This window comes from Cucurbita moschata, unplaced genomic scaffold (assembly GCF_002738365.1).
Source record: "Cucurbita moschata cultivar Rifu unplaced genomic scaffold, Cmos_1.0 Cmo_Scf00063, whole genome shotgun sequence".
Classification (NCBI taxonomy): Eukaryota; Viridiplantae; Streptophyta; class Magnoliopsida; order Cucurbitales; family Cucurbitaceae; genus Cucurbita; species Cucurbita moschata.
The window spans coordinates 752,988-779,718 of NW_019268579.1; the positions used below are offsets into that span (position 1 = coordinate 752,988).

Below are 26,731 nucleotides of genomic sequence, written 5' to 3' on the forward strand. Positions count from 1 at the left end.
TTTTTTTTTTTTTTTTTTTTTTTTTTTTTTTTTTTTTTTTTTTTTTTTTTTTTTTTTTGTAATTGTAAAAAGGGATATTTTAAATGGGATGAATTGATAAGAACCACGGATTTGGAAACCGCCAGACCATATCTACAAATCAGTTCATGAGTTTTGTTAGGAACACATGATTGGAAATAAATGTTAAAAAAAGCAAAAAAGTTCTAAATTTGGTGGAAGAAAAACTAATGGCTTTGAGGGGGTTTGAAGAACTTACAGCCTCACCCCTGAGATGATTCAAGACAGCTTCTTTTCTTTCCATTCAATGAACCCTCAATTTGCATTTGTCAGTCCTTGGTTCTGATCTGTTCTAGCCACACCGCATCCGGTTTTCCGGCATCCTCTCTCACCGGCCGCCGGAGTCCTGGAATTCCAAGAAGAAGATATAATGGTGGCCGGGAGAAATGGGAAGAAGATCTACGACCACATTACTGTGGAAACCGATCTGAAGAGCATCATGAACTTGGACCAAGATCTTTACTTTCTAGACGACGATCTGGTCTCCTCCATAATTAATTGTTTTCATAAATTTATTCCACCTTTAATTTTTGATATTCATGTTTAACGAACACACGTGCAGGAGAGATCGGACGGCGAAATGGTGGAGAAAGATTTGGAGGCAATGGAAAAGAAGATGAGAAAGAAGAAAAAGAAGAAGGCTTTGATAGAACTGCGATACAGAGTGGAGGATGCAATAGCAGGGAATTATCTGATGGGCAAACCCGACCGAAATGTTGACATAAAAGACGCCGACAAAGCGAGAGAAGAGCTCAAAGAAATAACGCTATGGGGAGTGCCTTTATTGCCGAGTAAAGGCCACCAAGGAACCGACATTTTGTTGCACAAGTTCTTGAAAGCCAAACACTACAAAGTCCACGAAGCATTTGAGATGCTGAGAAAGACTTTGAAATGGCGCAGAGAATACAAGGCGGATGGGATTGTTGAGGAGAAATTGGACGGTGATCTTCAGAGTTTGGTGGGTTTTCTGAACGGTCGAGATCGGGAGGGGCATCCGTTGTGGTTTCACTCAAACGGGGTTTTGATGGACAGAGAGATGTGGCAGAGGACGTTTGGAACAGAGGAGAAATGCGAGGAGTTGTTGTTGAGATGGATGGTTCAGAATATGGAGAAAGGGATTAAACAGCTTCGATTTGAAAAGGGAGGGGTTGATTCTATTCTTCAGATCACTGATTTGAAGAACGCGTCCGGACCTGCCACCAAGGAGTTTCGTACGCTTAACAAGAGAGCTCTCTTGCTGTTACGCGACAATTACCCCGAACTCGTCTATAAGAATATAGTCATAAACGCTCCATTTTGGTACTACGCACGCCACCTTGTTCGGTCCAAGATCATCAGCCACAAAACCAAGGCCAAGCTCGTCTTTGCCAATCCATCAAAAGTCACGAAGACCCTTCTCAAGTGAGCCAATTATTCCTATATGCACATATTTTGTGTTTCTTTTCTTCCACCAACTAATTCATTCCATCTCTTGATGATCGATGATCAAGGTTTATAGCCCCCGAACACTTGCCGATTCAATATGGCGGGCTTATGAGAGACGACGACGACGACTTCTCGCCCATGGATAAAGCATCACAGGTCGACATTAAAGGAAACACGGCTGTGACCATTGAAATCCCAGCCCAGGTTGGGGTGACGATGGTGTGGGACGTGACGGTGGTGGGATGGGACGTTGTATACAAGGAAGAGTTCGTGCCAGACGACGAAGGATCGTATCGAATACAGCTAGAGAATCAGAAGAAAGTGGGAGAGAGCTTGAGGAATTGTTTCTACATAAGTGAGCCAGGGAGGATTGTGCTGACAATTGAGAATCCAAATTTCAAGTACAAGAAGACAGTTTACTACAGATCCAAAGCCAAGCCCACTGTCCCCATGTACATCTTATTCAGCAAATAGCACAGCCTTTCATAGCGCACTCATAAAATTGGTGGGACTGACTTCTGTTTTCTAATTCTTCATTTTTTCATTTCAATCTCATGTGTTGTGTTTCTTTTTGAACTAGAAATTTGAATCAAACAGAGAGTAGGGTCCACAAAAATTTGAGTAATCTACACTTTAAACTGGATCATTTTATTAGTTAAACATTAACTAGATAAACTTGGCCTCTCGTCTTTATTACTAGTATTATTATTATTATTATTATTATCATCTTCTTCATCATCATCATCATCATTATTCGGTAGCTTTAAACCCTAAATTATTACACCATAAAACCAAAGCCCAAAAGCCAAAACCGGCCCATTCCTAGTTCCTACCAAACCGAGTGGTCGAGCAAGCCAAGCCCTTTACATTGCTTCCACTGGGTTGGCCCTACGCGAGGATGACATGCTTGGGGGCAGCAGAGTGGTCTCTTCCCTGTTGAATTTGAGCCTTCGAGCCTCTTCTGTGGAGATTCTGTAGGCGCTGGCAAGGACTTGAACGGGGAATGCTCTCAAGGCGGAGGTGCGGCCAGCCAGTGGGGTGACCATTGCCTGGTCGTTGGTCTTGAAGGAAACCCACTCAAACCCTTCCTCGCTTGCTTTTTTCACTATGCCGAAGTTTTGTGGGACCACTAGGAGCTGGCGTTGTTGTAGCTCCCCGTCGTATACGGTTTGGCCTCTGTCGTCTACTACTTGTACTCTCGCTCGCCCTCTTGTCACGAATATTACGCTGTGTGCGTTCATGTTCCAGTGTGGAACGTACATCGCATTCTGCAATAACAATAAATAACAAATAATATACTAAATTATGTGAGAGCATAGCCAGATGTGTATGCCTAAATTCTTACTTACCCTGTAAAGAACGCCGCGCTCGGCGCTGAGCTGAAGCCAGCGGAGGATGGGGAAGCGGTGGCTGTTGGTGGAGCTGAGACGACCAGCTTCAGGGGTGTAGATATCAGCGCGGGAGGCGTCGCCTATGTTCTCCTTGAGTCTCATAGAGCAAATGGTTTCTTCCAATCCATTATCAGCCCATCGGCGGCGTTGGTGGTGCTCACGCTCTCTTTCTCTCTCCTCTTCTTGTTCCTCCTCCCATTCTCGCTCATCTCCTCTGCGTCCTCCGTGTGATCTTGGTGGCTTGATCACCTCCAGCTCTCCCTCAACCTTGATGATGTTACGCCTGTAGTCGTCTTCCCCTCGGAGCTTCCTCGCTGTCTCCACGTTTATGTTGAAAATTTCTGCAAGGACTCGGTCGTCGTAGGCGTAGAAGATGTTGTTCTTGTTGCTGGATCCCTTCCGAGTGCTCTGTCCTCGTCTCTGTTCACGCTCTCTGTCCGATCTCGACTCCTCGAACTCCTCCTCTGGATTTCCGGCTAAGTAGAATGTCTGCATCTTAGTTAATACATGTTAAATCTCATTTCATTTAAATGCTAATTTTAAAATTGAGTTTGATGCGTTGCCTCACCCTTGGATGGAAGTCGAGTTGGTTGGCGTTGTTACTGACGTCCAGAAGAACAATGGCAATAAGCTTCTCATTACCATCGTTATAGGACCAATGAGCAGAACCAGCAGGCACAGCGAAGAGGTCACCGGCGCGTACGTGGCGGATCTTCTGATGGCGGTCTCGGAACTCCTGCGCCGATTGCTGAGATTCTTGGTATGTTTCAGGGCAGCCCGGAAGTACAACTCCCTTGAACCCTCTCCCTGTTAAAATCGCAGGGTATAATTAATTGATTAATTAATTAATTAACAAATAACCGAAATGAGTACCTCTTTCAATGTAGATAAGACGTGGGGCATTGGTGTATTGCGGAAGAAGAAGGCCATTAGGGTCAATAATATATCTCTGGATAGCCACGCCAGCGCACTCGAACATCTCGTGATTGGGGTCCCATATCTCAATGACGCCGCCTTCGGCCTCGATGCGGTTGGAGGGTTCGAGGGCATCGAGCCTGTCGAGGCGGCAGTGGCGGTACCGGCGCTGGCCCTCGCTGAAGCGCCTGTGGGAGTTGGCGTCCTGGTCGGTTGCTAGACAGGCATTGAAGAGGAGGAGGAAACAGAGGGAAAGGGAGAGGAAACGGTGAGTTCCCATGGTTGGTGTTTGGATGTAGAAAAGGGCTGTGCTTGAAGTGGAAAATGGAGAGAATAGGGGTTTATAGAGGGAAGAAAGCAGGGACACGCGTAAAGAAGATTGAGCCATTCTTCAAATTGCATGGCTGTGGAAACCCTATTGTTGCACACATCATTGAATGTCATGTTGCAGGTGGCTTTCGGGTTCTGAAATATTGGATGGTAAATGCTGATCCCTTTATACCTATTCTGCTTGCCACTCTATGTTGTGTCGTTTATCAATGTTCTTTGTCGTTTTCTCCTATCATTCATTTGTTGTTTATTTTCCCAAATGAATTCCCCCAAACGAATTCCCCCAAACGAATTCCTCATCTCACCCACAGTGACAATCAGGTTCCTTTATATTTGATGAAATGCCACTAAGAATTTCATTTTTTTTTTTTTTTATTCAATTTTTTATTCTTTCAAATAATTTAATACCTCATTCAAAATTTTAAAATAAGTAATTGTTTTAAACTTCATTCCTCCTCTTTTTCCAATTTTCATAATCTGATCTAAATATATATATATATTTAAAATCACAATTTAAAATTTAAAAAAAAAATTATATATATATATAAACAGTTTATTTACATCTCTTACATTATATATTCAACATTTTTTCATGGCTAATTTTGGCCAATTTTTTCAGTAACTAATGAGACCCAAAAACTTGGGGTTAAAATTAAATTATAAAATGAGAGATAGGTTTTATTTAGTCCACTCTTTGAGTACTAATCCATCACTAATTGAGTTAATAAATAAGTAATAAATTGAATATTACTCGGGAAAACTTTAATTGCAACAAATACATTTAATGAAACCAATTAATTAAACATGTTTGTTGTTAATTAGTAATTACACAAACTTTGTTTGTATAATGCATTAATTAATTAATTGTTTGAATTTACACATTTAGTATGGATCGTATTTAAGTCTATAATGCATATGCTTAATAGTGAAAATAAAATGGTAAATATATGAACAGAAAATGAGGAAAGAAGGCCAGCCGGCCACATATTTTTTATTGCATTCATATATTATTATTACATATAACCATGATTTTAAAACTCTACTGCGCTGTGGTACCGTCTGGCCTTATTCGTTTTCTTTTATCTCTCTACTCTCTACCACTTGCAAAAGGGAACTTCTTTAAGGGAACCTACGGCGGCGGCTGCTGCTGCTGCTGCTGCTAGGAGGGAACAGGAAAGTGTGTCTGCTTCTGGTCTGCTTCAGTTGCTGGGCCTCTCCTGCTGTGATTTGGAATGATTGTTCCAGGACCTGTTGCGGGAGGGCTCGGAAGAGGGAGGTGTAGCCAACGACTGGGCTTTTCATGGGCTGCTTTGAGGTCTTGAAAGTGACCCATTCGAACCCTTCTGGGCCTGCCTGGGCTAGTGAGGCGTAGAATTGGGGGATCACAAACATGTTTCCTTTCGAAACCCTCTCGTTCAACACTTGGTTGCCGTAGTCATCTGATATCTGAATTTCTGCCTCTCCCTCCACCACGTACACCAATCTGTGGTCGGTCATTGACCAGTGCAGGTTGTATTGAGCGTTCTGCAACAGGGGAAGCCAAATGTTAGGAATGGAGGTTGGAAGGAGAGGTAAATGAATTAGTTCTTTACCGGGAAAAGATGGCCTTTCTCAGCACTCATGTCCATGTATTTGAGAATCGGGAGCTTCAGTCGGTTCAAAATGTTGATTCTACCGGACTCCCTTGAGTACACATCGGCTTCCTTTTGTGTGTTCATGTTGTGCTGGACTCGTGCAGTGCAGATGGTTTCTTCCAGCCCATTGGAAGAAGGGGATGCACTCGGTTCTTCCTCTTCCTCCTCCGGTGTCAAAAACGACATGTCTTCCTCGCACTTCACGATCAATCCGCTGCTCCTTTGTTCTTGGATTTTCCTGGCCAGGTCTGATGGAATGTTGTATGCCTCTGCAAGAAGCTCCTGATCGAACCCAAAGAAGATGTTCACTAGATCCTCTGACGATCTTGATCCTCTTGATTCTCTTGATCCTCTAAATTGCCTTAATGCTTCTCTTGGAAGTCCACCGGCCAAGAATGATGCCTGTACAAAACACATGTATAAGAACAGAGATCTCTTTTTGGTACTGAATAAGTTTTTGAGTTTGAAGGGAGAATTGGAATACTCTGATGCGGAGGTCCAGTTGGTTGTCCTCGTTGTTGAGATCCAAGAAGGAGACCAGGACAAGGTCTTGACCGCCGTCGTTGTGGCACCATTTGACAGTACCGGCGGGGACGACGATCATGTCACCACGGCGGACTCTGCGCACCTTTTGGTGTTGGTCTTCCTCTTTGCCAGCGCCGACTCGACGCCCCAGACGCCTGGAAGACCGTCTTGAAGATTGGGATGATTGTGCCTCGTATGTCTCTGCGCACCCTGGGAAATTCAGCCCCAAGAACCCCTCCCCTGTTCCACCCCATTTGTAACCAATTATTCATAATACGCTTAAAACAGAGTGTTATGAGGCGAGGTCTGTAGGGAGTGATACCTTGCTCCACGTAAATAAGCATGGGGGAGCTTTGGAACATAGGAACAGTGAGAGAGTTGGGCCTTATGATGCTTCTCATGGCAGCAACTCCAGCACACTGAAACTCTTCCTCTGATTCATCCCAAATCTCACTAATGCCTCCCTCCGACTCGATCCGACGCGAGGGCGGCCTTGCCTGAAGCCTGTCGAGCCGGCATTGCTGAGCTTCTTCCCTGAAGCGGCGCCTCTCAGGCCCCTGAGCGCTCACCAAAGACGATACAGCAAAGCACAGCAGAATCGCTAGTACCAGTTTGGTAGCCATTGTAGAAAGTGGTTAAAAAGGAGATGGTGGGATGAAATTGAATTGGGAAAGGGGTTAATATATAGGGCCAAAGGTGGGTGCTTGGGGGTGAAATGAAGCAACATTTGGGGTGATTTCTGAAATGGAATCCGGGACGTGGTGATGCATGGAATTGCTTATATTACACGCCCACCATTTGTCTCTCTTTCTCTCTCTCTCATTATTCTTTTGCCACATGCTATACCCGAACCAATATAATATCTGCCAGTAGTGGACTTGAGCTATTACAACTCGTATCACAGTTAGACATTGGGATCTGTGTCAGAGGGAACGTTGGGCCCTCAAGAAGAGTGAATTATAAGTGAGGTCCCACATCAGGTGAAGAGGGGAAGGAAGATTTCTTATAAATGTGTGAAAACTTCTCTAGTAAAAACGTTTTAAAATCATGAAGCTAACCACCATATGATATAATATCTTAACCTAATTGTGAGCGAAGAATCCAATTTGAATACGACGTAGGAATTGAGGTGGGTTAAGTGGACATGGTGGTCAAAAAATAGAAATCTTATAAATGTCGGCATTACTATTTGCAATATAAATTTCATTTATTTATTAGGGAGAGATTATCCACATTAAACGCCCCACTAACTTTAGTTTCAGATGAAAAGGAAAACAATCATATTATAATATAATCAATTCTTATTTTTTAATTTATAAAGGTGACAAACTATATAATAAAATAGGAATCACGAGAACCCCCACATGCCCATATCATATTTAAAAACCAAAACCAAAAATAAAAACATGTTACTTCTCTAAAACAATAAAATAATAATAGTAATATATTTCAACCAGTTAATATAAAAAGAAAATATATTTATTATAAAGTATGGAAATTATATATACTAACTCAAAAATACCTTTTTTTTAGGTATATTTTTCTGTATTCATTTTTTATTTATTTTTTAAACTTCGTTAATCTATAAAAACCCCATAAATTTTGACAACTTTTGTAATAGTGAATCCAATTCCTCTCCTCAAAAAAAAAAAAAAACTAATTCTATTAGATTCATAATATCTCTTTTAACTCGGACAATTCCCCTCCTCTTGCAAAAATATTATACCAAAAATCCATAGTCTCATTAATTGGCTGCTCCATAGTCAAATTACCAAACTGGCCCTGATATATTTCACCTACAAATCCCTGTTGGCTCCCCACCATGGCGATTTGGTCATTGGCCAAAACTTCCATCCAGAAGCTGTCGTCGGCTTCCGGCAGATTATTTGTCGACAACTCACCGTTGTCTGCCGTGACGACGGAGGAGCTTTCACTGGAGCAATGGGGCGGCGAAGAAGCCGAACCACAGCTCTGCATGGAATGAAAGGTCGTAAATTTGTAGGATTGTGCTGCTGATTCTTCTCCAGCCACGGCCGGGATATCGCCGCCGTAGCTCTGTCGGTTCATAGCGGAGTAATTTCTGAGTTGTGGAGTGGCGGAATTTTGTGTAATCCTTTTCTTCAAATGAGTGTGCCACACGTTTTTAATCTCGTTGTCGGTTCTTCCCGGTAATCTTGCAGCAATTGCCGACCATCTAGAAATTAAGAAAAAGATAGTTAATTTCATTGCTAAGTATCGAAATCTTTAATCGGTTGAAAACAAAAAAACACGTTCGTTAAGTTCGATGTTGGCAGTTTTGTTGGTTAGTGTCACATGATGACATAAAATGGATTAAAACCTATGCAGTCATGGATGTAATTAATTATTAATTAGCCTTGCTTAAACCTATCTTATCTTCTTACGAGGACACCAGAGTCACGTGATCAATCAAATTTCCAAAAAAAAAAAAAAAAAAAAAAACAAACCTGTTTCCAAGCATTTGGTGGAGCTTAATAATGGTTTCCTCTTCTTGTTGAGTGAAATTTCCTCTTTTAATGTCTGGCCTTAGGTAATTTGTCCATCGAAGTCTGCAACTTTTTCCACACCGTAATAATCCTAAAACATTTCAAAAGAATGGTAAGAAATCCCACGTAAGCTAATTTAGGGAATGTTCATGAGGTTATAATAAAAGAATACTCTGTCTATTTGTATGAGGTATTTTGAGAAGTCTAAAGCAAAGTCACGAGAGCTTATGCTCAAAGTGTATAATATCATATAATTACAGTGACATCTTCCTCCGAAGGGAGAAGAAGAAGAAAAGGTAGATTTTTTTTGAATGGAGGGTTTGAAAAGGAAACTAATTAAAGAAAGAAAGAAGTGAAGAATGAATTACCAGCTTGTTTTGGGAGGGCTCGCCAGTTTCCATGGCCATAGAGGTTGATATAATTGATGAGAATCTGGTCTTCTTCAGGGGTCCAAGGGCCTTTCTTCAGCCCCATTTTCTCACAGCATGGACCTCTCACCATCTCTTTCCCTTACTTCTTTGGAGCTCTGAAGAAGTATATATATATATATGTATATAAAGATGAAAAGGGGATGAAAGGGAAAGTGGGAAGAAGATGGGTACAGAAAAGGGTACAAAGAAGGCGCACTTGTGTGGGTTTTAAAAGGGCAAAAATCCGCCAACAATGCTTCCAGGAAACGTCGACTCACCGCTGTCTTTCTTCCTTTCTATCGTGGGCCTCTCCATCTCATGATTCTCATCCCATCACCCTTCCTTACTCAAATTAAAACGTGCGTTTTTCTTGTTCAATCTTAAATCTTTAATTTATGTCCTTCAAATCCACCTCATTTTTTTTTTTTTTTTTTTTTAAATTCATCTTCTTACCATCAAATCAAATATATTAATACAGTAAATAAAATTCCAAGCTATAACTATAATAAATATATACATGTGAGGGCAAATTTTGACATTTTGATGTTGAATTTTATTATAAACTATGATGGGTGAACTTAGGTCAATAAAAGAGGCTAGTGGCTGATGTGTATATATCAACCCCTTCCTTTTGGGTCTAAACATTACAATAATTCAATTTTTTAAAGAATATTCTTTTTAGATTCCTAATTTTTCTTTTATATATTTTAATTTTCGAATAACCCTATGTTGTATTCCAATATTGATTAGGTATACTATAATTCAACCTTGGAGCCATTTTCAAGAATATGGAGCATTTAGCACATTCCTTAACAAATTCTTGGAGGCCATACAACCACTAATTAAAGGTGTAATTATGTTTTGGGGGACTTTGAAACTTCAAGGTAAAAGGAAGATTTTGATCTAAATTGTTGTTTAACATATGGGTGTGAGCCATTTTTGACGATGAATTAATTATTAATTGTGCAAACAATTCTTCATAATGATTTTACACAATCTAATTTATAATATAAAAATGAAAAGAGTTTCTTATTTTCTCAATTCAAGTCAGAAAGTGGTATGAATCGGCGGAAGTTAGTCAGCAGCTTTGCAATTTAATATATATATCTGAAATGAGGAAGGGTAGCTTTTATGTTACGTGGTAATGATGTCACTTGTGGTTGGTCTCAAAGCAAGCCATGAAGCACTTTTAGAGGCACATCTCGTCAACATGAACAGTGGGCTTCACCTTTGGGGACGATGGTGCCCAAGAAACTTGTGGATAATTTATAGGAGCTTTGCTTTTTACGCATGGCCCCTCCTCCATTCATTGCATGCACTCAATTTTAGTTTATTTGAATTGCTATGGGTGAGGTGAAAATACATTTAAAAGTACACAAAAGAAGTGATCTTCCCAAAGATTTGCTACCCTTTTTGTTATATTTGCAAACCCTTTTCTTTACATGATTTGAATAGGAACTCTAAGCTTTAGTAGTAGTTCATGTGGGATGTGAGTTTTCATGGTAATCACAAAATTTCGTTGTGAAATCATTAACGGAGTAAACATAAATTTTTGTCTGAATCCTATGAAAATAAATGTTAACAACCAAAACTTTAACCTGTTATGTATGAACGTTAGCCTTTACAGTTTTAAGACACGTATGTTAGAGAGGAGTTTTCACACTCTCAACAAGAAATGTTTCGTTCTCTTCTCCAATCGATCCGAGATCTCACATAAATGATGAATTTTGAGGATGGAAATTGAAATAAGAGACGAGGATAGGGAGAAAAAGGATTCCTTGTCCCCGCTTGTAGACATCTCTACTCGAATAGCAACAAAGTTTTTTATACATATATATCAATTCTCTTGTCTGGTTTGTGATCTAATGGATATGAACGGTAGGTGTGGGAGGGTAGGGTTAATACCTGACATATGGTAAAGGTGTTGCTCATATATATACAATGGTTTTACTAATCTAAGAAAGAAAATAAAAGCATGAAATTTGATTGCTTTGGTAAAACAAAAAGTAAGTAAGTTGCAGGGAATTTAGATTTAGATTAGAAAGGGTGTGGATTGAAGAGAAAGAAGGTGTGGAATGTTGTACCGATTTGAAAACAGACAACAAATATTGATATCAATATCACACTGACTTTGGCCGACAGCTCCCAATATCACCACTTTCTTCATTAATGAAATTCATACCCTTATCAACCAAAAAGTAATACGAGTTCCGAGATTAAATTCATATTTCAATTTCTTAATAAGTATGGGATTAGTGTTATGGGTTGACGTTGAATTGATTATGACATATTCATTCTATGAGATAATATATTTAGTTGATAATATAATGTGAAAGAGTGAGGGATTAAGATTAAATAATTGAGATTCACACATTTTGATTTTGATTAGTTTTTAATTTTTATATCCAAATTCTGTCATCCACAACTTGTTGAGGATCCAAATCCACCGCCTGAGAATCAAAATCCACTACACAACAAAATCCAAGCCATACACTTCAATATGATTTGGAATATGCATAATATGAACTTACTTAATTACAAAATAATAGTTTAATTAACTTTCTATATGTATTCAACAAAGAAACAAAGAAAAAGTTATGAGAGCTTTTGAAAATTAAGACAAAGAAATGGTGAAGAATAAGGTGCAAAATAAGGTGCAAAATAAGGTGCAAAAGGGTCCACAAATAATTAATTCTAAACTGTTGAATTTCAAGGGTAAATTGAATTTTCCAACTTTGAAATTTATGTTTTCACCTAACTCTTTATCATTTTTCACATCATTCATAAATTAATCTATGCTTTTGGGAGAGAATTAATGTGTTATTTTTTCTATAAAATTAATGTCCAAAATTTTGGGTTATTTAATTTTAAAAACTATATTCATATAAAGCTTTTACATTATAGATGACAACAAATAATTGTCAAAAAGATGTTTTATGCTTTCTATGCCCTAGTGATTGGACCTGGGCTGTAGCAGGTCCGAGGCGGCTGGGTCAGATCAAGTGTGCTTGACCTGCGCTGCGGAGAGGGCCCATAAAGCTCAAATGATTGGGCCTGGGCTGTAGCAGGTCCGCGGCGGATGGGTCAGATTAGGCGTGCTTGACCTTGGGCCTCCAACTTCCGGTATTTATTATTATTATTAGTTTATTATTTTGTAACATAATATAATAATAACAACAATAATCCAATACGCGGCGGCAAGGAAACGTCGGACCCCCTCCCCACTTATGGCCGACTTTCAGACCAAATGTTATCTACATCAGACGTTAATTGGTGTGGGGCCATTGGACGGTGGAGATTGGTTTCCTCTCACCTAAAAAACAAACATTTCAATTCAATTTTGATCTGTTTAAAAGAAAAAAAAAAAAGGTAAAATGAAATCAAAAGAGAATAAAGTAAAGCATGTGGGGAAGAGGTACACGTGCGAGGAATTGATGGAATGTGGCGCCCTCCAATACCCATAGCACATCATTAAGGACAACCCTGCGTTACTACCACGCAACCTTTTCCAACCTTTTCTCAACTCATCAGTTTTTTTAAAAAAAAAAAAATTATTTATCATTTTTTATACCAAACATTTTTATATTTATTTGTCTTATCCATTCATTACAACTTTATAAATAATAAAAGTCAGATAATTAAATTATGATTTTTAAATGTTTTATTTATTAAACTATATTCAAATGAATATTTTTATTTATAATTTATTGACCGAATATATTAAACAAAATTCAACACGAACATTACCAAAGTTGGCTTTTTCTTTAGAAGTAGCATTTTTTTAAATAAAATTTAATAATTTTTGAAAGAATAATCTAAATTGACAATTTAAAAAAAAATTCAAATTACAATTATGCTTAATTTAGTTTTGGTGTTGCATTTCTTATGCTCTTATGAATATTTTTTTAAATTGAAGATTCAAAAGTCAATATTATTTAAATTTTGAACAAAAGCTCTATAACGAAAAAGGAAGAAAAAATCAAACCTTTTTTTTTTTTAATATATACATATTTGAAATTTATTTTTCTATTTACTCCTCATTATTTATTTTTTGAAGTTGGGTGAAAAAGGGTGGAGAAAGAGAGAATATTTGACTGGGTTGTTTCGCGAAATTGGCAGCTTTAGTCACTTCCCTTCCCTTTCCTTTCTTTTGCGTCTATATCTTCTGCCTTTCCCTCCGCTTCTTCTTGCCTACCAATTCTGACCTTTCTCTTCTTCTTCTTCTTCTTCTTCTTCTTCTTCTTCTTCTTCTTCCTTTGATCAAGGTTTCTCATCCTCCTTCTCACATCGACCTCTTCTCCGATCGTCATGTCGTTCAGAGGCCTCCGACGGGTATCTTTATGTTCTTATTTTTATGCTTTCTTTACTTCAACTCAACTGGGTGTACCCTTATTTCAATTGGGGGCTCTGGGTTTTCTCCCGATTTTATGTTTCTTGCGTTTTTCTCAACATTCTTCACCTCTGCTTCATCCTTCCCAACCACCCATCAACTGACTTCTCAATTTTATGTTTTCTTCTTTCTTTACCCTTTTCTCTGATGCTATTTACTCTCCTTTCTTCTTCTTTTTCTCTTTATTTCAAACGAGTACAGTGGATTTTGATGAAAAGAGTTGGATTAGATGGATCATGTGCTTGATTGATTCAGGTTCTTGTTATACCTCTGAAATCTTTGATTTAAAGGGTGGAAGTCATGGTCTTGACTGTCCAGGCAGGTCTGTTGATGGACTTCTGTCTTCTTTGCTTCTTCTGCAATTTCTTTTTAGAAACTTTTCAAAACAAGAATCTATTGGGGATCTCAGGATCAATCATGGTGATCTGGTCTACAGCTAATCAAACCTTTTGTTGATTGAACAATACTATAGATCCCATGGTTCAATTTAAAGGACTTCTGCTGGTGTATTTTGCTGAGGATTTTTACTTTGTTGGCACCATTTTCTTTGAACTATTCACATGCTTTAAATCTTGCTGCTACTTGTTTGGTTGTTTTGACATTTATGAACTGAACTACCTTTACAGCAAAACACTTTATCTGCAATGGGTGTGAATGAACACACCAAGAAGACATTTTCTGAACTACAGAGAAAGAAAATGTATAGATATGTGATCTTTAAGGTTGATGAAAAGAAAAGGGAGGTGGTGGTTGACAAGATTGGCAATCCTGCTGAGAGCTATGAAGATTTCACTGCTGCTCTGCCCGACAACGATTGCCGCTATGCTGTTTATGATTTTGATTTTGTGACATCTGACAACTGTCAGAAGAGCAAGATTTTCTTCATTGCCTGGTTAGCTAAGCTTCACCCATCATCAACTTTAATCTTACATTTCTTATTGCTATATTGTTCATTGGTTTGCCCACAACACAACATTTTGGAACCTACTTAGGAAAGCATTCGTTATCCTTAGGGTTCTTCATGTTCATGGTCAATTGGTTATTCATATAACTCATCTGGTATGCTTGCTATTTTCATTCAATACCTTCTTCTGGTGCATATGCATTACTCTTCACACTGCACAAGTCATGATCTTCAGGGTTCTATATGCATCCACTAATCTCTCTAAAGATCATAGTACAGTACATCGAAATTTTTGGGCAAAACTCGAAAATCTTGACATACTTATTCAGAATGCTCGCCGTTTCTGTTGTTGATGATCCGATGCACCTTTTGAATCTCTTATTCCAGAAACCATCTAGTTACGACCTTCAATGAAAGGAATTCTTTTGGTCATGTCATATCAATGATAATCACATTGGTGTGCACTTCAGGTCTCCAGCGAGCTCTCGAATCCGTGCCAAGATGCTCTATGCAACATCTAAAGACAACTTTCGACATGAGCTGGATGGCATTCACTATGAGATCCAAGCTACTGACCCTGCAGAGATGGACCTGGAAGTGATTAGAGACCGTGCTCAATGAACAGTCTCCGTTTAATTTGTTTAATTTGTTCTCTCTAAGGGGTAAACCAGCTAGTATTTTGAATACTTATGAACTGGTTTAGCTTCGATATGTGTAAAACCGAACGCTGGCGAATGAAAACGTTGGACAAAGCGTAAAATAAACTAACATCTGCAGAATGCTGATATATGGTGGATCGACATGTTGTTGTGGTTGCTATCACTGCTTCTCAGGTGAAGACAAGTTTGCTATAGAAAATGTTTAGAATTTATCAAACCTATTATCATTGGAAATTTGTTCTCTGGTGGATCTAATTCACTCTCTCTTCTGTGCCTCCTTTTATGATGTGAAATGAAGAACACAATGCCGCATGGATCATTGCATGCTTTGTGTATTGTCTTTCATGAACTGAGTTTCAGCTCATCATCCATGGCATCGACCAAAAACAATTTTCCAAACAAACATATGAAAAAGAAGCATTTGATTCCTGTCCTTTTTTCTTTTTCTTTTTTTTTAATTCTCAAAAGTTAACAAGGAGTTCGGAATGATTTTCCTTTGAACACACAATTTTTCATAAAAGGCCCTCGCTACCTGTCTGCAAAGATGCATAAATCACACAGAAATATAACTTTATTTATTCTTAACAGAATCCCATCCCATAAATGGACTCTTTAAACATATGAGACTGACTGTCTAATTGATTCATGCCCGGCTCGCCAATTCTTGAATGGTTCCATCTTCGTTCTCGCCCGACATCTCTTCCAACGATTTTCCTTTCGCTTCGGGCACCAGAAAAGTAAACAGGATTCCCAACAAGTTGAGTCCACCCAACAACAGAAGCGAGTTCTGGACTCCAATGCCAGGAGGATATCCTGCATCAGTTTTGCTCTTGTCCTGGTTTTGAGCCAAATATAGAAAACCAAATGCACCCACCATAGCTCCAAGCTTTCCAGACGCCGATGATATACCGTGGCAAGTAGAACGAAATCGTGCTGGAAATACTTCAGCTGGGACAACAAAGGTTGTTGCGTTCGGTCCGAAGTTTGCAAAGAAGAACGTTAACGAATAGAGGATGACGAAACCAATATGTTGGTCCTTCAGAGTCCAGTGATGGTATGGAATGGCTAGAGCAAACATGAAGACTGTCATGAAGAAGAATCCCATAAGTTGAATCGCAAATCTTCCCATCTTGTCAATGAAAGCCACTGTGAACCAGTAGCCTGGGACGGTACTGCAGAGAGCAATGAGTGTTTGAGCCCTTGATATTCTGTAAACCTCTTCAATAGCATTCATGGTGGCAGCTGGAGGAATCCATCCAATTGCACTGAATATATCTTTCTGGAACAAGTTCTGACTGTAGAAGGCAATGTCAAGCAAGAACCAAGTAGTTGTAGTTCCAAGTAAGTGAGTTCCATGGCGACGAAGAAACTCTTTTGAGAACAAGCCATATGCGTTTGCATTTGGTGTCAGCTGAGTAGGTTGTTGCGCTTCTACCTCAATGTCCATGTGCAGAACTTTTGACATGTCTGATGCAGCCTGAGTTGTATTTTTGGCTACAAGAGCTGTGTAGCGTGCAGTTTCGGGCATTTTGGTCCTCCAGTAGTAAGTAAGAGCAGCTGGAAAAGCCCCAGCCATCACAATAATCCTCCAAACGTAATCCGCTTGGGGCACAGTGGAGGCAATTGGATCAACTGCATAAGGCGGAGCATCAAACTTGGTCTTAAATGCCAAAGAGACGATAATGGAAAATATGCCTCCGCCTAAAATTCCAAACCCCTGCATAGCAAACACTGCAGCGATGAATGCACCGCGAGTCTTTTTATTAGAGTATTCAGACATGATGGTTGCAGAAAGAGGGTAGTCGCCGCCGATGCCGAAGCCGAGCCAGAATCGAAAAAAGCAGAGAGTAGTCATGACAGATTGTGAATTGTGGCCGAAGGAAAGGCCTGAGCCTATGGAGCATACAACCATCATCATTAGAGTCATGCCATAAACTCGCTTTCGCCCCATTTTGTCACCCAACCAGCCGAAGAAGAGTTGCCCTGATAGCGTTCCACAAAATGCGACACCATTAACCGCAGCAGCAACGTTGGGAGGCAATGTGCCAGGCTTTGGTGCTGCATCAACATGATAGTAAATGCGTCCAAGTAACTTGGTGACAAGGGATATGCAGAAAAGATCATATGCATCAGTGAAGAATCCCATTCCAGCAATGATGATAGCCGTGAAATGGTACCATTGTGTTTTGGCAACATCAAGTGCATTTAGAACTTGAAGCGGCTCCTTTCCCATTGCTTACTTTCTCCACACAAGCTAAGAGGGAAAAAAGAAAAGAGAAAGGAGTAGATGATTGTGGAAAGAGGGTGGAGCCTGAAGATGAGAAGAGCAGAGGTATAAATGAGAAAAGGGGTTGAAGGAGATGTCAACATTGGAACCTCTTCTTCCTGGTTTACCGCAAACGGCCACAACAACAATAGCATAGCACAGACATAGCACAGCACAGACGTCGCCCAGCGCGCCAATTTCAGTTCCCGCTCGCCCCTTTTCCCCTTTTCTCTGCTTCCAAAGGTTGTTGTAAGTTATACCCAACATCTGTTTAACCGTTCATAAGAGTGGAAGTTAATAGGATTAAATTTAATAAAATAAATACTAAGATTAACCAAAGCTAACTCAATAATGAATTTATTAGTTAATGATTTGAGCTAAACCATAATTTCTTGCAACTTTTCTTTTTATTTAAATAAAAAAAAACAAAAAAAAAAAACTCCTTTTTACTCAATTTTTTAAATAAAATATTTGAAACACTAATTTATCGAATTCCTATTTAGGAAATTAGATTTCAAATATATATAGGGTAAATACGGTTTATTTTTAAAAATTTTAATTTTGTTTTCCTAACTTTAATATTGGATGTATATTTATTTTTGGTAACTTGTCAACCAATTATAATCTTTTAGGTAGTTTATTTATAAATCTTATCATTATCCATCCTCAAATTAAAATAGAAGTCTTTATATTTGTTTGTACACGACATCAAGTTTATATTTGTTTGTCTGGCTTCAAATTTATATTATTAAAATCTTCTATAATTAATTAACTTTATCGATTATATATAATTCGATTTTTCTTATATATATATATATATATATATATTATATATTCTCCTTCTTTTCATAATAAAAATCTTACCTTCTCTAACATGTTTGGTAGCAATTAAGAACATAATCTATGGGCTAAGAGGAGCAGTTTTGGATGTGCAAAATATTAATTTAATGTCATTATCAAAATTGATGATCACATCTAAATCCCAACCACTCTTGTAATTTTATTTTCTATAAATTATATATTTTTATCCCTCAAATTTAATCTTAATTCTTATTTGGGGTATGGGTTTTTTTTTATTGATCGTTTAAAATTTAAATTTAATATTTAATTAGTTCCTAGATTTACTTGAAAAATGATATATATACGTAGAGTATAATATTATATGGAACATGAACGAAATGAAAATGGTAATGTTTTGAAATAAGGGGAGAGAGAAACATGGTGGGACATACAATTAATACAACATTATTGGAGGAGATGAACAATGAGAAAGAGCAAGTTGACTTCAATCCCAAAACATTATATTCTATTAATATTTTATATTGGTTACGTATCTATAAACAGTAGTGTCCCCAAAATGGCATTACATAAACACAGTACATCTATTTGTGGTTGTCACCTTTATTTTATTATCAACTTTTGTGCTTACTTAATTAGTACTAATACTGTTTTAAATATTACTTACTTGGTTACTTAGTTTCCAGAAAATCCAAGGTTTTAATATTACATGAATGAAGGGTATGAAAAAAAAGGAAGAAAATTACAGTATTGACAAGTGAAATTTAATGGCGTAAGACAATTCAAGAGCCATGAAAACTTCTAAAGAAGAAGAAGAAAGAACATCTCAGAAAGGACTCATACTACTGCTACTACTACTACTCTCGCATGAACTCAGCATCAAAAGTTCCTCCAAATACTCTGTTCCCAAATCTTCCAAAATCACTACATTCTTCTTTTTCTTCATCTTCTTCGTCTCCGCCACCCCCTGGCTTTTCGCCGCCGCCCCTGACTTCCTTCTTAGCGAGTGTTTTCTCTTCAAAGCCACCACTGGTGACAATCCTTCTTCCAATTCATACTTAATCTCCTGCAGCGATTCCCTCACCATTTCCACCGGAAAATTCAGCACCGCCAGTGCTCCTCTCATCGAATACGCCGCTTGATCGTAAGCTAAAGCCGCGGCTTCGGCACTATCGAAAGTCCCAAGCCAAACCCTAACTCCTTGCCTTGTCGAATCCCTAATCTCCGCCGCGTACTTCCCCCATGGCCGCCGCCTCACTCCTCTGTAATTCTTCTCCGTCGTTTTTCTCTCTTTCTCCCTCTCCAAATCAATCGAACTCACTTCGATTTCTTCCTTCACCGCAATCTTCAATTCCGATTCCGATGGTTGATGGCCGAGAAACTCATCCGTCAGTGAGAGTGAGTTTTCTAGCACACTGTTTATCGAGAAAAAATCGCTCCATGAAAACGACAATTCCTCCGGTGATCCGAGTGAACATTCCGTCGAGAAATCTGAATCGGAGAACGAAAAGTAATAGGATTCCATTTGAATTTCTAGAGGAAATTGAATCTTCAATGTAATTTCTTTTTTTAATTTTATAGAAAAAGGACTCTGTTTCCTTTCTTTCTGTGTGTAAAAGAATTTGAATATTTAGGCCTATATATAACAACGGGAAAATGACGAATTCCGATCCGCAAAATAAATAAATATATAAAATAATTTGGCCAGAGTTATCAATATTTTATAACGGGGGGGTGAAAAGCAAAGAAGTTTTTATAATATAATGCTTAAATTATATTTAACAACTCGGCAAAACAAAAATAAGAATAGCAAGGGCAACCGGGGCACGTGCTCAAAAGACGCCACGAGCCCGGCGGCGCATGGGACCCATCCCTAATTTCTTTCAATAAAAAAATATTGAAGTAACCGAATCCTGAATTATAACGGAATAGTTCGGGAATTTAGTAGTTGTGTACGTGGCAGACACGTCATGAAGATATTTAGAGAATTCACGGCAATTACGTTATTGAGTTACAGCTGGACATGGCACGAGTGCCTTAGCTTAGTGGCTTTAGATCACAGGAGGATAAATTAATTAATGAAATACTTGTTCTTTTTTTAATGCCAGTTGGAATTTAATTAACAACCTCATTTTAATTTAATGTTGTGATTAATATGAGTTAAATTAAGTATTTCAATTAAAATTAATCATCATATGTATTTACGTAATTATATGGAAACACGCAAACATTTCTGATAAATTTTGAAAAAAATGCAATCATCATATAAACTAATACACATTAAATTTTATTCTTTAGTCTTATAATGTTTTATTTATTGATCGAAGGAAAATTTCATACCATCTTTATCCAATTTATATAAAAAAGAAAAGAAGAAATAGAACGAAAAAAAAAAAGGTTTATAAGGTATTTAGGATATTCCTACGGGTCCATAATCAAGAAAACAGATGAGATTACTGTACGTGGCAGTCTCATCTTATGATCACGTGTTATAGATTTATGCAAAATTCCAAAACACCAATGATAAGCTTCAAATAAATTAACTATTAATTTTACAAATCTTAACAAATAAATTAAAATATTGAAAATATTGGTTAGATAATTATTTAAAATTTTAAAGTTTTTTTTTTCTATCTAAAGATTTAGATAAAATAAAATAATATGGTAGACGTTAATTTTTAAAACTAAATAATTATCTAATCCAAACAAGTTTAATAATCTTTAAAATATATAAATAAGTAAAAAAAAGAATCCTTAAAATTAATTGAATTACTAAAAAAAAACTTTTGTGGTTGAAAATATTTAAAAAAAAAAAAAAAGATTTAAAAGGCATACGTATATTATTAAATTTTCCAAACACGTGTTTTAAACCCATCCAAAAATTCATCCAATTTACATGTTGTCTTTAAAAATATATTATCTACTTAACTAACTAATTAATTAACAAGTCGGATAAATTCACATTTTTTTAAAAATCATATTTTTTTAGGTGGATCTAAATACCTTTATTTGATAATCATTTAAAAGCTCCATTGATTTTCTTTTTTGGGTCATTTTGTGTACAATAAATTTCAAATTTTTAAAGAAAAGGTTATAATTTATAAACCAAATTTTAAAAATAAAAAATACATATTTTAAACTATTTGGGTTTTTAAAACATATAGATAAGATGCTAAAAACAAAAGTTTTTTTGGGAGTTAAAAGAGAGAAAAAAAAAAGATGAAATTAAAGAAATTAAAGTAGAAAAGAATGGAGAAGTGACTATTTTAATTGTTTTGAAAGGAATTCAACGTTTGACTGAATTATTTATTTATTTTTTTGGCATTAGCCGTCGCATATTTCAGACAAGCTTTGAATGAAATAGAGGGTTTGCATTTTTCTTGCCTCTCACTCCCTTTATTATTATTTATTTATTTATTATTATTATTTATTTATTTATTATTATTATTATTAATTTAGTTCCATATATCTTTCGTTTTAATCCTTTGTACACACAGCACAAACACAAAGGGTTTTAATTTACAAATAATGGGAAAAGCAACAAATGAAAGAAAATGAAAGAAAAAGGAAGTAATGGGTCCATAGGGAAATGTGGTTAATGTAATTAATCATCTTATATCCCTTTTTATATATTTTTTTCATAAATTATTATATCTCACAGTCTCCTTCCCCCTCCACAAATTAATGATTTAATAATTGTAAAATTTCATAAAATTGGAAGTAGGGTTTTTGAGTGGCAACCCACCCAACCAAATCACCAACTTGCTCAAAATCGACCAATTTAATGGGACCACCAATTTTAAATTCACCATTTTAAGTCCATGTTCATGAACCATCTTCCATTTCACTTTTCTTATTCTTATTATTATTATTATTATTATTATTATTCATTTTCATTACTCTATTTATTTAAATTATAAATCACCTTGATTTTGCGTACCAGATGCTCTTGCCTCCAAATTTGGTATATACGAGTTTTTTATTTTATTTTATTTTATTTTATTTTATTTTATTTTGTCGAGTCCTATCCATAAAGCTATAAAGCTAGCAACTAGCTTGCTGAGGTAAAATAATACTAATAATGATATATATTTTTTGGTTTAGAATAATTATTAAAAACAATTTATTATCGTTAAATCGGCCTCGTGTTAAAATTCAGTGGAGACGACTTCATAAGTTCATTGCACCTTGCAATGCTTCCATCAATTTCAATTACAAACCCTCTTTGGCTGCCAATCTTTTTTTGTCAGTTTATCTTCCTCTTTATTAATTATGAGATTTCTTCTAGATGAAAAGGGCCATGGCTTGAACCTTCCATTTTTCTTTTGTCATTTTCTTTTATTTATCATGCATTTATTAATAATGTTTTTTTTTATTATTTTTTTTTTATTCCTTTCGGGTCCATGCCCTTCTAGAAGAATAGCTGGTTTTAGTGTTTTTATTACAAAAGTAAAAAAATAAAAAGCTTTTTTTCCCCTCTTCTAGTAAGTACTGTATGGTTACTATTTATATACATTTGAGAATGTCCGGTTTGCGGTATTTTTTTTTTAATCCCAAATTCAAATATTAAAAGTACCCACTTTATCTTGTTATTATCACTTGGGTTTGAATGGGAAAATTAATATATATATATATATATTGTTATAATCTAACGGAAATGATGATTATCTCTTTGAAAAACTTCCAATAAAGTAATTTGATTTGAAAGTGATGGATTCTGAATACATTCAAGCAATGTTTCAATACCTCATTTAATATTATGAATCCTTTTCTTTTCTTTTCTTTTTTCTTTTTATAATATTTCTAATAATCCCATATTTTTCACGGGCCTGTTCATTTTGCTCACCAAAATAACTTCACCTTCAACTTTTTTTTTTTTTTTTTTTTTATAATTTTTAAATTTAAAGTTCTTGTGGTCATATATTTCTCTTTTTTGTTAGGCAAGGGGGGACTTTGCTGAATGAATTATATTATATGTAATAAAAAAAAGGAGGGACGTGTTTGAAGTTGAAGGTGTGACAAGGCATTGGTTGATTTTATAATTAATATGGATATGGGCAGCCATTAAGGACCAACTCGCCACTTCATGAGTATGACATTTCAAGAAACTGTCATTCATAAAATATTACCAACCTCAGTCATTATTATTTTGTTTAAGCAATGTTTTAATCTTAGCAATTATAAACTTAAAGGTGTATTATGGTTTAACATTTAGATTATTCCAACCTGTTTTTGTGTTTTAAAACACGTGAAAGAAATGGAATTAAGAATTTGGCGTTCATAAATATCTTATCTTAGAAGTGTGTAATATCAATATTATTATGTTTTAATTATATTGAAGCGTGACGTGACGACGAATTTTAAATATTTAATTATTTAAAATATGATATTTTCTTTTTAAAATGTTGTACAAGTTTTAACGTTAGTAGTTTGGTGAGAGAGCCATGCCAAAGAAAGACGCCACGGAAGAAGAACAAAACACGTGTCATTTAAATTTGCTAATATTTTACAACTTTAATGTTGTCTCGTTTGGTGTTCACAACATGTTTCAACGTTATCATTTTAATTTGTCCTGCTTTCTCCTTATTCTAAGTTGCCAATCCTTTGTTAATTTCTGCCGGATGTATTTGGGCTTATGAGAAGCTTCCCAAGGCCCAAGCCCAAAGTATGGGCCTTGTGTGCGCTTTTGCAAACCGTTTCGTTAGGGATTAGTTTGAGAGAGACGCAATATTATCCAACGGCAAACTGGAAAATAATCGGGATTGAGTTACCCCTTATCTTCAACACAGGCGGGCAATTCAATTCTGAGAGGAGCGAAAATGGCTGCTGATTAAGCTCAACCCACCTCCCCTCCTTCTGCTCGTTACTTCTTTTGAACTTCCCTCAATGAGATCAGCGACATTTCTGAAAACCCATTGCCCTTGCGTTTCGCTTCCCCTTCATGGCTTCAGCTCTTCGCCAACGAAGAACTCGATTGTTTCTGTCACTCCCTGTAAATTTGAACCATTTCTCTTTAATTTGAGAGCCAAACCGGCGCGCTTCCTTGTGCTTTGCTACCGGGATTCCGAGAAATCTGCTCTGGAACAACAATCTGTGGGGGTCGAAGATTCGAGTGGGGCTTTGACGGTGGAGAATACAGAGCAAAATCAATGGAGCGTGGAACTGGGTAGCCCAAGCTTTGGATTTTGGCCTCTTGCTAAATTGAGCTTGAGCGATAAGGCTTTTCTTCTATTCACATTCATTGCCCTTGCGGTAAATTTAACCATAGCCTCGAATTTTAAGCATTTGTTGTGTGCTGTGTGAATTTCTCCGAATTTTTGGTTGTTGTTGACTGTTTGCAAAGCCTGATTCATGACAAATATCTCATTGAGACTTGACATTTGTTCTTTTCTTTTCCTGTTTTTCTCCTCCTCGGTTCCTAAGAAACAGAATAATTTCTCATCTTACCGGTTCTTCAAAGCTTCTCCTGACAACTTTTACTAATAACTTACAAAACAATATCTAATTTTAGAGAATAGAGATGTTGAGCTCCGGAAAGAAAAAGGGATTATAGAGATGACATATTTTTTTAATATAATACAAACATATAAATATAAACAATCCAACAAAACAATGAAGTTGTGGTCTAATGAGAGGTCAAAAAGGGTCATCAGAATAATAAAAAGCTTAATCGGTACGAGTTCAATCTATGGTAAGCACCTACATGATTAAATTTTCTACGTGATCTTGGGCAACTAAATGTAGTAGGGTCAGGTGGTGACCTCGTCAGATTAATTGAGGTGCACACACAACTAAAAAAAAAAATCATTTTGCTTTAGCTGATCACTTCTAGCCCGGGGTGTTCGAATAAACTAAATTTTTCTTCGGTGCCAATGGTGTATTATTTCCATAGAAGCTCGAGTAGCTCAACATGGTTTTAGGGTGCTATAGATGAACATTTAAATTATCTTGGATGTTTCTGAATTGAAAAAATTACTTGAGGATTTTTGCTGCCAAAACTCCTTATGATTGAGTTAATTATGTTGGATGTTTCTGAATTGTGGGCTTGATAGGAGCTGACCAGTGCTTGCTGACGGAAATATGTCATGAATGCCAACTTTCACATCTTTTTAATGAGATAATTGGTCATTGTGCATTTGTATAAACATTGATTAGTGCTCATTGGTGTAGACTTCTGTGGCATTTACAAGCCTTGTCATTGCAGCTGTGCCAACATTTAATGTAAGTTCATTTAGCTTTCAAGCACATTTTCTTACTCTTTTGCTTTTATTCATGTTTTTTTCTTTTTTTTCTTTTTTTTTTTCTCTCCTTATACAAATCCACATATTAATCAAGAAAGCCCATTTTTATGTAGGCGATGCGCAGAGCTGCCATTTCACTTTCAAAGCTAGCTGACACAGCTCGTGAAGAACTTCCTGGTACAATGGCCGCCATTAGACTTTCAGGCATGGAGATCAGTGATCTAACTCTTGAACTAAGTGATCTAAGGTGAGAACAAATCCTTATCCATGCACATATCTCCTTACTGATGGTTTTATAATTATATTAGACATTTGAATTGAGATGGACACTGTCTCCTGTGGCATGCTGGATTTTTGGTAAATCTTTAGAATACTTGGTGGTAAATCTTTAGAATACTTGGTTCTAAGTAGAAATATTTTTAAGGGTATTGAGGAGAGGTGGGATGAGGTTAAATGTTGCTCACTCTGAGTAATTCGTGTCGATTCTGTTTTGATAAGCAGCCAGGAGATAGCTGATGGGGTAAACAAATCTGCTCAGGCCGTCCAAGCAGCAGAAGCTGGAATTCGGCAGATCGGTGCACTTGCCCACCAACAAACTATGTGTATGTTTGACTCGTAACTTATTCTACACGTTCTTATAAACCAAGCACCAGAGTTTAACGGCGTATATTATGTTGTCTGCATGATACAGCAATGATTGAAGAGAGAGCAAGTCTGCCCATTATTTCTTTGCAGCCTGTTGTTGTTGGAGCTGCAAAGAAGACTTCTCGTGCTGTTGGCAAAGCCACACGAACGATCATGAAAATGATATCCGGAGGAGAAAGTACGGAGAATGATGATGATAATAGTTTAGATAGACTGGAAGTTTAAGTTTACTGGTTCCTTGCTTCAAATCAAAACAATGGTGTAAATATCACACGAGTGTAGATCATGTACTTGTTGATATGAAGTCGAAACACATGTTTAGACATTCAAGACTGGAAATTTTCTTACAAAGACTTATAAATCAGCTTTATTTTATCCCCCGACTTATTTCCAGACCTTTTGAGGCAATAGAGCTCACCAGAGCCAAGGCTCTCTGTCTGCTCACTCTACCATCTGGAAAGGTTGTACATAAAATGTAGGATTGAACGTGGTAGAAAGAGCCGATTGTTTGGTTTGACCTGTTATATATTATCGGAGAGGTTTTTACATTCTTGTAAGAAATGTTTTGTTCTCCTCTCAAATCAACGTGGGATCTCACAATCCACCTTCTTGGGGGCTCAGCGTCCTCGTTCTGTTC

At 37.0% G+C, this 26,731-nt stretch overlaps 8 protein-coding genes across 9 annotated transcripts; 3 read left to right on the forward strand and 5 right to left on the reverse strand.

Moving 5' to 3' along the window:
* Positions 1–147: 147 nt before the first annotated feature.
* On the forward strand, positions 148–2,092 carry LOC111437306 (patellin-4-like). Its single transcript, XM_023075207.1, has 3 exons — positions 148–538; positions 620–1,458; positions 1,548–2,092. The coding sequence occupies exons 1-3, from the start codon at positions 428–430 to the stop codon at positions 1,954–1,956; spliced, it is 1,359 nt and encodes a 452-aa protein (XP_022930975.1). The 5' UTR covers positions 148–427; the 3' UTR covers positions 1,957–2,092.
* A 119-nt stretch (positions 2,093–2,211) lies between these two features.
* Positions 2,212–4,113, reverse strand: LOC111437303 (11S globulin subunit beta-like). The gene is made up of 4 exons (XM_023075203.1): positions 3,747–4,113; positions 3,442–3,680; positions 2,832–3,362; positions 2,212–2,750 (listed from the first exon to the last, which is right to left on the reverse strand). Exons 1-4 carry the CDS (start codon positions 4,066–4,068, stop codon positions 2,346–2,348), a joined length of 1,497 nt encoding a protein of 498 aa, XP_022930971.1. The 5' UTR covers positions 4,069–4,113; the 3' UTR covers positions 2,212–2,345.
* A 964-nt stretch (positions 4,114–5,077) lies between these two features.
* On the reverse strand, positions 5,078–6,939 carry LOC111437305 (11S globulin seed storage protein 2-like). The gene is made up of 4 exons (XM_023075205.1): positions 6,600–6,939; positions 6,237–6,517; positions 5,711–6,154; positions 5,078–5,642 (listed from the first exon to the last, which is right to left on the reverse strand). The coding sequence occupies exons 1-4, from the start codon at positions 6,898–6,900 to the stop codon at positions 5,238–5,240; spliced, it is 1,431 nt and encodes a 476-aa protein (XP_022930973.1). The 5' UTR covers positions 6,901–6,939; the 3' UTR covers positions 5,078–5,237.
* Positions 6,940–7,922: 983 nt separating this feature from the next.
* On the reverse strand, positions 7,923–9,424 carry LOC111437307 (transcription factor MYB14-like). 2 transcript variants are annotated; one of them, XM_023075209.1, is made up of 4 exons: positions 9,409–9,424; positions 9,150–9,307; positions 8,743–8,872; positions 7,923–8,471 (listed from the first exon to the last, which is right to left on the reverse strand). In XM_023075209.1, exons 2-4 carry the CDS (start codon positions 9,280–9,282, stop codon positions 7,949–7,951), a joined length of 786 nt encoding a protein of 261 aa, XP_022930977.1. In that variant the 5' UTR covers positions 9,283–9,307; positions 9,409–9,424; the 3' UTR covers positions 7,923–7,948. The 2 variants fall into 2 exon arrangements, with proteins under 2 accessions (XP_022930977.1, XP_022930976.1); XM_023075208.1 differs by lacking the exon at positions 9,409–9,424 and having other exon boundaries at positions 9,150–9,364.
* A 3,835-nt stretch (positions 9,425–13,259) lies between these two features.
* Positions 13,260–15,464, forward strand: LOC111437311 (actin-depolymerizing factor-like). Its single transcript, XM_023075212.1, has 4 exons — positions 13,260–13,401; positions 13,432–13,523; positions 14,208–14,473; positions 14,956–15,464. Exons 2-4 carry the CDS (start codon positions 13,500–13,502, stop codon positions 15,104–15,106), a joined length of 441 nt encoding a protein of 146 aa, XP_022930980.1. The 5' UTR covers positions 13,260–13,401; positions 13,432–13,499; the 3' UTR covers positions 15,107–15,464.
* Positions 15,465–15,598: 134 nt separating this feature from the next.
* LOC111437304 (inorganic phosphate transporter 1-4-like) lies at positions 15,599–17,669 on the reverse strand. Its single transcript, XM_023075204.1, has one exon. It carries the CDS (start codon positions 17,375–17,377, stop codon positions 15,788–15,790), a length of 1,590 nt encoding a protein of 529 aa, XP_022930972.1. The 5' UTR covers positions 17,378–17,669; the 3' UTR covers positions 15,599–15,787.
* Positions 17,670–18,887: 1,218 nt separating this feature from the next.
* Positions 18,888–19,828, reverse strand: LOC111437308 (ethylene-responsive transcription factor 1B-like). Its single transcript, XM_023075210.1, has one exon. The coding sequence runs from the start codon at positions 19,731–19,733 to the stop codon at positions 19,035–19,037; it is 699 nt and encodes a 232-aa protein (XP_022930978.1). The 5' UTR covers positions 19,734–19,828; the 3' UTR covers positions 18,888–19,034.
* A 4,114-nt stretch (positions 19,829–23,942) lies between these two features.
* Positions 23,943–26,487, forward strand: LOC111437355. Its single transcript, XM_023075277.1, has 5 exons — positions 23,943–24,460; positions 25,379–25,429; positions 25,563–25,696; positions 25,951–26,051; positions 26,141–26,487. Exons 1-5 carry the CDS (start codon positions 24,095–24,097, stop codon positions 26,317–26,319), a joined length of 831 nt encoding a protein of 276 aa, XP_022931045.1. The 5' UTR covers positions 23,943–24,094; the 3' UTR covers positions 26,320–26,487.
* Positions 26,488–26,731: the final 244 nt, after the last annotated feature.

Excerpts from the sequence above, each read along its gene's own strand:
- LOC111437306 (XM_023075207.1), top strand. The coding sequence starts at position 428 with ATGGTGGCCGGGAGAAATGGGAAGAAGATCTACGACCACATTACTGTG. Across the intron at positions 539-619 it reads ACTTTCTAGACGACGATCTG|GAGAGATCGGACGGCGAAAT; the intron begins GTCTCCTCCATA and ends ACACACGTGCAG. Across the intron at positions 1,459-1,547 it reads GTCACGAAGACCCTTCTCAA|GTTTATAGCCCCCGAACACT; the intron begins GTGAGCCAATTA and ends TCGATGATCAAG.
- LOC111437303 (XM_023075203.1), bottom strand. The coding sequence starts at position 4,068 with ATGGGAACTCACCGTTTCCTCTCCCTTTCCCTCTGTTTCCTCCTCCTC. Across the intron at positions 3,681-3,746 it reads TCTTATCTACATTGAAAGAG|GGAGAGGGTTCAAGGGAGTT; the intron begins GTACTCATTTCG and ends CGATTTTAACAG. Across the intron at positions 3,363-3,441 it reads AACTCGACTTCCATCCAAGG|ACATTCTACTTAGCCGGAAA; the intron begins GTGAGGCAACGC and ends ACTAAGATGCAG.
- LOC111437305 (XM_023075205.1), bottom strand. The coding sequence starts at position 6,900 with ATGGCTACCAAACTGGTACTAGCGATTCTGCTGTGCTTTGCTGTATCG. Across the intron at positions 6,518-6,599 it reads GCTTATTTACGTGGAGCAAG|GGGAGGGGTTCTTGGGGCTG; the intron begins GTATCACTCCCT and ends GGGGTGGAACAG. Across the intron at positions 5,643-5,710 it reads AGAAAGGCCATCTTTTCCCG|AACGCTCAATACAACCTGCA; the intron begins GTAAAGAACTAA and ends CCCCTGTTGCAG.
- LOC111437307 (XM_023075209.1), bottom strand. The coding sequence starts at position 9,282 with ATGGTGAGAGGTCCATGCTGTGAGAAAATGGGGCTGAAGAAAGGCCCT. Across the intron at positions 8,873-9,149 it reads AGCCCTCCCAAAACAAGCTG|GATTATTACGGTGTGGAAAA; the intron begins GTAATTCATTCT and ends GAAATGTTTTAG. Across the intron at positions 8,472-8,742 it reads CACCAAATGCTTGGAAACAG|ATGGTCGGCAATTGCTGCAA; the intron begins GTTTGTTTTTTT and ends CTTAATTTCTAG.
- LOC111437311 (XM_023075212.1), top strand. The coding sequence starts at position 13,500 with ATGTCGTTCAGAGGCCTCCGACGG. Across the intron at positions 13,524-14,207 it reads CGTTCAGAGGCCTCCGACGG|CAAAACACTTTATCTGCAAT; the intron begins GTATCTTTATGT and ends CTACCTTTACAG. Across the intron at positions 14,474-14,955 it reads AAGATTTTCTTCATTGCCTG|GTCTCCAGCGAGCTCTCGAA; the intron begins GTTAGCTAAGCT and ends TGTGCACTTCAG.
- LOC111437304 (XM_023075204.1), bottom strand. The coding sequence starts at position 17,377 with ATGGGAAAGGAGCCGCTTCAAGTTCTAAATGCACTTGATGTTGCCAAA.
- LOC111437308 (XM_023075210.1), bottom strand. The coding sequence starts at position 19,733 with ATGGAATCCTATTACTTTTCGTTCTCCGATTCAGATTTCTCGACGGAA.
- LOC111437355 (XM_023075277.1), top strand. The coding sequence starts at position 24,095 with ATGAGATCAGCGACATTTCTGAAAACCCATTGCCCTTGCGTTTCGCTT. Across the intron at positions 24,461-25,378 it reads TCACATTCATTGCCCTTGCG|ACTTCTGTGGCATTTACAAG; the intron begins GTAAATTTAACC and ends TCATTGGTGTAG. Across the intron at positions 25,697-25,950 it reads CTTGAACTAAGTGATCTAAG|CCAGGAGATAGCTGATGGGG; the intron begins GTGAGAACAAAT and ends TTTGATAAGCAG.